A 9,686-nucleotide genomic window follows, 5' to 3' on the forward strand; every position below is an offset into this window, starting at 1 on the left:
GACAGTGATGGCGAACCTTTTCAGCACTGAGTGCCCAAACCGGAACACATGTGCATGTACATGCATGTGCGCTTGCCAGAGTCCAGAAACCCAAAGACCAGCTAGCTGGCGCACACATTTTTTGGTTTTTTGGCTGTTTTTCAGGCCATTTTCAGGCTGTTTTTCGGGCCTTTTTCAGGTCGTTTTCCAGGCCATTTTTTGAGCATTTTTCAGGCTGTTTTCAGGTCATTTTTTGGCTGTTTTTGGCACAAAAAAATGGCCTGTTTTTTGCTGTTTTTCAGACCGTTTACAGGCCATTTTTGGGGCCTTTTATGGGACTTTTTCAGGCCAGTTTTGGGGCCATTTTCAGGCCATTGTTTGGGCTGTTTTCAGGCCATTTTTCAGCTGTTTTCCGGGCTATTTTCAGGCCTATTTTCAGGCCGTTTTTGGGGGCATTTTGGGGGCGTTTTTCAGAAACCAGAAGAGCAACTGGTGACAGCACACATGCCGACAGAGAGGGCTCTGCATGCCACATCTGGCACACATGCCATAAGTTTGCCATCACGGTTCTAAGACAGAAATGATGTCATACACTTTCTCAGGAGGAATTTCGGAACTGGGATTTTCTTTGCTTTTCCTTGAAGACCTTTCACTTCTCATTCAAGAAGCTTCTTCAGTTCCCAGTTTCAGCTCTTCTTCAGAACTGAAGAAGCTTCTTGGATGAGAAAGCGAAAGGTCTTCAAGGAACAATGAAGAAATTCCAGTTGCCGTTTGGAAAAAGCATTTTTGGACCAACCATGACCTGGATGACTGAGAATCTCCATAGACATATGCTTTCTCATAGCGCCTTGGCTGCCCCACCCTGCAGTTGTCCCAAATCCCGTAAGATTTTGCAAGATCTGCCGAAGAGTAAACATGTCTCTGAAGAAAAAAAATCAGTACCATTAAGTAAACCTTAACTTAGCCTAGAGAGACATGATTTTCTTCCCATCAGCCCTTCAAGGTAGATGAGACTAGGAATCTAACTCTCTTCATGAGAATAAGGGAGGGTATTGTCTGTGATGTTTGAACAGCCCGGTGGCCTACACTTGCCTCTCACTCAGAAAGTTGAGAGTTCAATCCTAGGTGGCGACAGGTGTTTCTCTATCAGAATGAGCAATGAGAAAATTTCTGCTGTGAACTCCGCATAGGCATCAGGAAGGGCAACCGGCCAGGAAATGCTCAGCTCTATTCAGTTGCCCTGACCTCACCTTGGAGCAAGGGATTACAGGCTCATAAAAAGAAAGTTAGTTCCTGACCTGTCTACCTTGGAGGGCTGACAGAATATAGACCTGGCAAACTGGGCTACAGTTTAACCATGATTGATTCAAGCATTCAGACAATTGTTCAGTTTGAATAGAACAACAGAAACACACAAATTTGCCTGGATGGCGCCAGTAGGATTTTTGTACCATTTTGTCTAATTTCTACAACTTTTTTTTTTCCTGTGACAATCTATTTCTATTGCTTCTTTTTGTCTCTTTTGGTTTGTTTAAGGTTTTTCTTACATTTTCTTAACCTCCTTTGATTTCTACCTTATAAAAACATTATACAGAGACACTTTTCCGTCAACATGGACCGCATGCTATTAATATTCTTTGCATGATTTAAAAACTTTCCGATTATATCTGGGGGAGAGAGAAAAAAAAAGACAGCGACATATGCATTTCTTTCTTTTAGATAGATGTGATTTGAGTTCAAACTTTCTTTCTTTCTTTCTTTCTTTCTTTCTTTCTTTCTTTCTTTCTTTCTTTCTTTCTTTCTTTCCCTTCCTTCCTTCCTTCCTTCCTTCCTTCCTTTCTTTTTCTTCCTTCCTTCCTTCCTTCCTTTCTTCTTTCTTTCTTTCTTTCTTCTTTCTTTTTTCTTCCTTCCTTCCTTCCTTTCTTTCTGTTTCTTACCTTCTAACTTTCCTCCTTCTTTGCCTTAGATTACAGACAGAATCCTAATGGTAATTAAGAACAAAAACACCAGAATAACAAAAATAAAAAGGGTGAATCGGTCAAGCAAGTAAATAGAGCCCAACGTCTTACACACACCACCCAATTTTTGGGGGAGGATTTGTCTTTTCTTTTTGTGGGTCCGAGAATTAAATCCTGGCAAAACATGTCTCTTTTTGGTTACAGATCTCAAATTCCAGGTCTGCAACTGGCCTCTTTAAAAAAACAGCAGGCCAGTTGGGCAACCAAATCAAAGAGAACGGAGATGCTCACGAATACGATTCGGGCAATGCAACCTCTTCCCCTCCTTCCGTTCAGACCAGCACATCCAGGTCAAAAGGCAGCCAAGAAACCAAGGGTGAAGCCCCCGATGGCTTCGGCCAGGCCTTCTCTTCCGGGAAGGCCAGCAGTGTCAGCAGTCCCGATTCGGGGAATTCACTGCACAGCTACAGCTCCCAATCCAAAGGAGTGGTTTTAGAAGAGCCGAGTCCGTCTCCCCGGGATCTGTGCAAAGATCAAAAGTAAGTAATAGTTTTCTTCAGGAGGTGATAAGGATGTTAGCCGTTCAGTCATGTCCGACTCTTGGTGAGGGTCTATGACAGGCATGTCAAACTCAATTTCATTGAGGGCCCCATCAGGGTTGTGTTTGACCTCAGGGAGCCTGGGTGGGCATGGCCAGCTCGACGTCACTTGTGTCGGGGGCACCCGTGGTGCGCCCGAGCGCTCGGCCAGCGAAAACGGGCTCCTGAGCTCCGTTTTCAGCTGAAACGGCCTCCTGCAATCCTCTGCTAGCAAAAACGGAGCTCGGGAGGGCCGCCGGCAGCCCTCCCGAGCTCCATTTTCACTGGCAGAGGCACGGTGGACCAGTCCTTTGCTGTTTCCAGGGCAGCCCTGAGGGCCAGATCTAAGCATCCCGTGGGCCGGTGGTGAAACAGAATTGTTAAAAAAAGGATGCCAAAGGAGGGACAAAATGAAATGTGAATGACAAAACTTAAAATATTTTTTTGAATTTTATTTTAAATAATTAAATTAATGTATCCATGTACATGAAGAGAAAAACGAATCTTGTGAGTTTACCAGATGGATGGCATAGGGAAGAAAGCTGTTTCAGAATCTGGTAGTCCTGCTAGAGATACTTTGAAACCTCCTCCCGGAGGGGAGCAACAGAAACAGACAGAAAAGTGGGTGTGTGGGGTCGAAATGATGCTTCGAGCTCTAAGCACATAGCGCTTTTAAGCAATATCCTGAATAACAGGAAACAAGCTTCCTGTAATCTTCTCCACTGTCCTCACCACTCTCTGTAGGGACTTTCTATGTGAGGCGCTGCTGCCACCAAATAACACAGTGACACAATTTGTTAAAACACTCTCAAGTGTGTAAAAAGCGGCCAGGACAGAAGGAGAAAGGACAGAAGGAGAAAGATGTGCTCTCCTCAGAAAGGAGGTGGACTTTTCTGTTTTTGAAAGCTGTGTGTCTTGTAAAAGATGTACATCCTCACAGGTCTCCGGCCATCTAGAATCACTGTCCTTTCTGGAAAACCTTCTCTTTTCAGTGGAGAGCCTTGGCCGTCTCTTGAGCCTCTCGGAAAGAAGAAGGCCAACATTGTCTCGCCGACATTTTCCAGTTCTCCACTTCAGCCATGTCTTCGAAATGTATCTCCTTCTAGCAGGTCATCTCTGGAGTCTAGCCACTCTGTGGGACGCAGATCTTCACCAAGCCCGTCTTGTTGTTCATCAAAATCAAGGTGAATAATCTGCTGGGTAATTTGTTTATTTTATTTATTTGCACCCTGCGTTTCTTATTTTTACGAATAACTCGTGGCGGTGAACACATACCTACCTCCTCCAATTTTTCCCACCACAGCAACATTGGGACTAGAACTCGCCATCTCCTGGCGGTTGGCCCAAGGTCATCCAGTTGGCTTTCATGGCTGAGATGGGACTAGAACTCACAGTCTCCAGCTTTCTAGCTTAGTGCCTTAGCTACTAGACCAAACTACTCAAGGGAAGGATGCGGTGGATCAGTGGCTAAGATGCTGAGCTTGTTGATCGAAAGGCCGGCAGTTCAGTGGTTCGAATCCCTAGTGCCGTGTAATGGGGTGAGCTCCCGTTCCTTGTCCCAGCTTCTGCCAACCTAGCAGTTCGAAAGCAGGTAAAAAATGCCAGTAGAAAAAATAGGGACCACCTTTGGTGGGAAGGTAAGAGCGTTCCATGCGCCTTTGGCATTGAGTCATGCCGGCCACATTCCCCGGAGGGAATGGGGATTTTGCAGTATCCTTCCCCTGGAGTGGGGTGGGAACGGGGATTTTACAGTATCCTTCTCCTGGAGTGGGTTGGGAATGAGGATTTTGCAGTATCCTTCCCCTGGAGCGGGGAGGGAATGGGAATTTTGCAGTATCCTTCCCCTGGAGCGGGGAGGGAATGGAGATTTTGCAGTATCCTTCCCCTGGAGCGGGGAGGGAATGGGGATTTTGCAGTATCCTTCCCCTGGAGTGGGATGGGAATGGAGATTTTGCAGTATCCTTCCCCTGGAGCGGGGAGGGAATGGAGATTTTGCAGTATCCTTCCCCTGGAGTGGGATGGGAATGGAGATTTTGCAGTATCCTTCCCCTGGAGCGGGGAGGGAATGGAGATTTTGCAGTATCCTTCCCCTGGAGCGGGAAGGGAATGGGGATTTTGCAGTATCCTTCCCCTGGAGCGGGGAGGGAATGGGGATTTTGCAGTATCCTTCCCCTGGAGTGGGGTGGGAATGGAGATTTTGCAGTATCCTTCCCCTGCCATGCCCACCAAGCCACGCCCACCAAGCCACACCACGCCCACCAAGCCACGCCCACAGAACCGGTAGTAAAAAAAAAAATTGGATTTCACCACTGGAAAAAACATACCACCACCATCGTTGGCAGGGCCTGTCACTGTAGATAAACAGGGAGCAGCAAAGCCCTCCTTCCCTCACATGGGATGGATGATGTTATTAAGTCAGGTAATGAAATGCCTGCAAACAAACAAAACAACCAAGCTCAGAGGCTCGCAATTCAACCTGAGTTGTATTCATTTATTGCCTTCAATTGTAAAAATTCTTTCCAGAATTTCTTCCCCAGATGCAAAAACTGCTTACGTTCTAACCTCTCGCTGCTTTTGGGGTTGTCCCTATAAAATCAGAAGCGTTTCTTTTTCTCGGCCATCCACAAACGGCTAAACCTGTTGTGCACATCACAGTAAACCAGATTTGCCAAGAATTTTGAATAACCTGGCAGAAGCAAGCACGTTTATATAAGCATAATCCTACAAAAGGGCTTTTTAAGTCACAGTTTGGTGACCAAGAAGTAATGGTCTGATTTGCATATAATGTGGGTGGATTTGCATATCTACTAAACCAGAAGTAAACAAACCATGTAGCCATTTAATGCAATGTATGAATCTGCTTTCGGTCTCATCATTTTAGCTCATCAAACCAGGAAAGAAGGAAGGAAGGAAGGAAGGAAGGAAGGAAGGAAGGAAGGAAGGAAGGAAGGAAGAAGGAAAGGAGGGAGGGAGGGCTAAAAGAGGGAGGGAGGGAGGGAGGGAGGGAAGAAGAGCGGGAGGATGTAACTAAGGAAGGAAAGAAGGAAGGAAGGAAGGAAGGAAGGAAGGAAGGAAGGAAGGAAGGTATTCCATGGAGAGGAAGGAAGAAGGAAAGGAGGGAGGGAGGGAAGAAGAGAGGGAGGGTGTAATGCAGGAAGGAAGGAAGGTATTCCATGGAGAGGAAAGAAGAAAGAAAGGAGGGAGGGAGGGAAGAAGAGAGGGAGGGTGTAATGCAGGAAGGAAGGAAGGTATTCCATGGAGAGAAAGGAAGAAGGAAAGGAGGGAGGGAGGGCTAAAAGAGGGAGGGAGGGAGCGAAGAAGAGAGGGAGGGTGTAACACAGGAAGGAAGGAAGGAATTCCATGGAGAGGAAGGAAGGAAGGAAGGAAGGAAGGAAGGAAGGAAGGAAGGAAGGAAGGAAGGAAGGAAAGAAGGAAGGTATTCCATGGAGAGGAAGGAAGAAGGAAAGGAGGGAGGGAGGGAAGAAGAGAGGGAGGGTGTAATGCAGGAAGGAAGGAAGGAAGGAAGGTATTCCATGGAGAGAAAGGAAGAAGGAAAGGAGGGAGGGAGGGCTAAAAGAGGGAGGGAGGGAGCGAAGAAGAGAGGGAGGGTGTAACACAGGAAGGAAGGAAGGAATTCCATGGAGAGGAAGGAAGGAAGGAAGGAAGGGGGAAGGGAGGGAGGGGGGAGGGAGGGAAGGAAGGAAGGAAGGTATTCCATGGAGAGGAAGGAAGAAGGAAAGGCAGGAGGGAGGGCTAAGAGAGGAAGGGAGGGAGGGAGAGAGGGGAGAAGAGAGGGAGAGTGTAACGCAGGAAGAAAGGAAAGGACCAGTCTGGACCAGAAGCAAATCCCTGCTTTTCTCCATACTCTCTTAAACCCCTCTTCTCTTCTCAGACTCTCTTCCCGTTCTCCCAGTTACTCCCCTAAATCCTGCAAGAGAGCGACTGGAGGCAGGAATTCAAGATCCCGACGCAGCCCCAGCTATTCTCAATATAAGCCTGGCAGGTAGGTCTAAACATCCCTGACCCCCCCTCCCCCCACTGGAAATCCACCCAGTGCCCTGGGATCCACCTTGCAGATTTCAACCCTGGATTATTGTAAACTGAAGGGGAATCCCATTCAGAGGATGCCCTAAGCAAAAAGACTGTCTCGCGTAGCCACAAAACTCTGGGGCTCCATTGTGGTCGTAAATTGAGGATGACCTGTCATTCAGCCAAGTATACAAACCACATTTGTAGAGTTAGATCCTCACAATCTGGGTTCAGCAATCTTGCTTCCCGACCCCATCATCAAGACAGCGCCTAACCTTCCTGGAAATGTCTTTTCTCAGAGGTCGTGAACAAGATCACAGTTACGGCTCCAGTGGGAAGGAGTCCCACCGGCATCAGGGCCGCCACCGCCGCAAACAATGCTATTCCCCCATGAGGAAGCGTCGGAGAGATTCTCCCAGCCACTTGGAAGCCCGGCGGATAACCAGGTAAGGGGGGGGGTCTTTTGTCTCTATCCCTATGAGCCGCGGTGGCGCAGTGGTTAGAGCGCAGGACTGCAGGCTGCTTCTGCTGACTGCCGCTGCCTGCAATTTGGCAGTTCGAATCTCACCAGGCTCAAGGTTGACTCAGCCTTCCGTCCTTTAGAGGTGGTTAAAATGAGGACCCAGATTGTTAGGGGCAATAGGCTGATTCTGTAAACCGCTTAGAGAGGGCTGGGAAGCCCTGTGAAGCAGTCTATAAATCTAAATCTATTGTTATCTCTCTCTTTCTCTATCTATCTATCTATCTATCTATCTATCTATCTTTCATCTTTCTATCTACTGTTTACCTATCATCCATCCATCCATCCATCCATCCATCCATCCATCTATCTACTATCTACTACCTATTTTCCTTTTTTAAAAAATAGTTTTTATTGAACGTTTTCCAACTTTAAAAAACACAAATAAAAAAGGAAAAAAGAAAAAGAAAATACAAATACAAACAAGTAAAAAACACGAACAATACAACAGTGTAATATAATTTTACAGGAGGGAAGGAAATGGAAAATAGAAGGGAAGGGAAGGGAAGGGAAGGAAAGGAAAGGAAAAGAAAAGAAAAGAAAAGAAAAGAAAAGAAAAGAAAAGAAAAGAAAAGAAAAGAAGAGAAAAGAAAAGAAAAGAAAAAAAGAAAAAAGAAGGGAAGGGAAAGGAAAGGAAGGGAAGGAAAGGAAAGGAAAGGAAAAAGAAGAAAAGGAGGAAAGGAAAGGAAAAGAGGAAAGGAAAGAAAAAGAAAAGAAAAGAAAAGAAAAGAAAAGAAAAGAAGAAAAGAAAAGAAAAGAAAAGAAAAGAAAAAAGAAGGGAAGGGAAAGGAAAGGAAGGGAAGGAAAGGAAAGGAAAGGAAAAAGAAGAAAGGAAGGAAAGGAAAAGAGGAAAGGAAAGAAAAATAAAAGAAAGGAAAGAGAGACAAGGAAAGGAAAGGAAGAAGAAAGGGAGGAAAGAAAAAGAAAAAAGAAAGGAAAGCGAGGGAAGGGAAGGGAAGGAAAGGAAGGGAAGGGAAGGGAAGGAAAGGAAAGGAAAAAGAAGAAAAGGAGGAAAGGAAAGGAAAAGAGGAAAGGAAAGAAAAAGAAAAGAAAAAAGAAAGGAAAGAGAGAGAAGGAAAGGAAAGGAAGAAAGGGAGGAAAGAAAAAGAAAAAAGAAAGGAAAGGAAAGGAAAGGAAAGGAAAGGAAAGGAAAGGAAAGGAAAGGAAAGGAAAGGAAAGGAAAGGAAAGGAAAAGATAACCCATAAATCACAACTTAAATCTTTTCCCTTGTTTTCAGCAAAACCAAGACAGCAGGAACATCTGGGGTGTGTTGTGTTTCCTATTTGTAAAGAAAGGATAGAAAGGGAACAGTGGACCTAAATCTCATGCCTCTCTCCCCCTCCCTCTCGATTTTCCCTCTCCAGTGCCCGAAAGCGCCCCATCCCTTACTACAGACCGAGTCCTTCCTCCTCCTCCTCCTCTCCCGGCAGTTCGAGCGTTTACTCCTCAGGATACAGCTGTCTCGGTTACTCTCCAGCCCGGAGCCGCAGTTACTCCAGCGATAGGACCAGCTGCAGCCGGAGTTGGAGTAGTTACGCCAAGAGCAGCCGAAGCCGGAGTAGCGGAGGGAGAAGCCGTCCGCGAAGTAGTAGCCGAAGCAGCAGCAGCAGCAGCCACAGTTCTGCCTCGGTGGGCAGCTATGACAGTTTGCGGCGTTCGTAGCCGCCCTGCGTTGTGGATTGCAATCATCTGCCTCTACTCCAACCCACCCAAAGGGACAACCTTCTCCAGATGATCCTCCATCCATCAAGTTCTTGGAATCATGTAGCCTACCATGGCCCTGGGGTAGGGAGAACGTCTGAATGGAAGACCTCCCTCTCCAATGTCATGCGGTCGCCGTTGTAGACATTTTTCTGGCCCTCACTCTGCTTGTGGTTGCGTTTCCACCACACGCCGGCCTTCGGTTTGTGGAAAGGGACCCACCCAAAGGGACAATCTTCTCCAGATGATCCTCCATCCATCAAGTTCTTGGAATCATGTAGCCTATCATTGCCTGGGGTAGGGGCAAAGTCTGAAAGGAAGACCTCCCTTTCCAATGTCATGTGGTCCCCGTCTTCTGGCCCTCACTCTGGTTGTGGTTGAGTTTCCACCAAACACCGGCTCTCGGTCTGCGGCTTTGCTTCTTTTTGCGTCAACAGAACCTCTTTGGGTGGGGGTGGCATGGAACAATGTAGGGCCAAGCGAGAAATACGATTGATTTTTTTGGGGGTGGGGTGGCAAGCTCATTGGGTCAATGGAGGAGACCACCGAGAAGATGTCTCTGGTTCTTCTACAGAAATGGAAAGGTGGAAACCTCTCAACTTCTCCTTCATGCTAGGAAGGATGTCCTTCCGTACAAGCCCCAGAATGTCTGAGCCATACGGGATATATGTCATCCGTTCCCTTCCCACCTGCCTCCCACTGACTAGCTCTCTACAGGTAGTCCTCAACTTACAACACTTTGTTCAGTGACTGTTACGACGGTATTGGAAAAAAGTGACTTGCGACCATTTTTTCACACTTACAACCATTTGTGATCCAAATTCGGTTACTTGGCCACTGGTTCGTATTTATGACGGTTGCAGCATCCCGGGGTCATGTGATTCCCTTTTGCAACCTTCTGACAATAGGGAAGCCAGATT

At 46.6% G+C, this 9,686-nt stretch overlaps 1 protein-coding gene across 1 annotated transcript; it reads left to right on the top strand.

The window, feature by feature from the left end:
* Positions 1–1,406: 1,406 nt before the first annotated feature.
* Positions 1,407–8,727, top strand: SRRM4 (serine/arginine repetitive matrix 4). The gene is made up of 6 exons (XM_070951095.1): positions 1,407–1,415; positions 2,142–2,476; positions 3,508–3,699; positions 6,408–6,514; positions 6,846–6,990; positions 8,430–8,727. Exons 1-6 carry the CDS (start codon positions 1,407–1,409, stop codon positions 8,725–8,727), a joined length of 1,086 nt encoding a protein of 361 aa, XP_070807196.1.
* The last annotated feature ends 959 nt before the right edge of the window (positions 8,728–9,686 follow it).

Source organism: Pituophis catenifer, unplaced genomic scaffold (genome assembly GCF_029215685.1).
Source record: "Pituophis catenifer annectens isolate HBS135680 unplaced genomic scaffold, rPitCat1.0.hap2 SCAF_10, whole genome shotgun sequence".
In the NCBI taxonomy this organism is placed as follows: Eukaryota; Metazoa; Chordata; class Lepidosauria; order Squamata; family Colubridae; genus Pituophis; species Pituophis catenifer.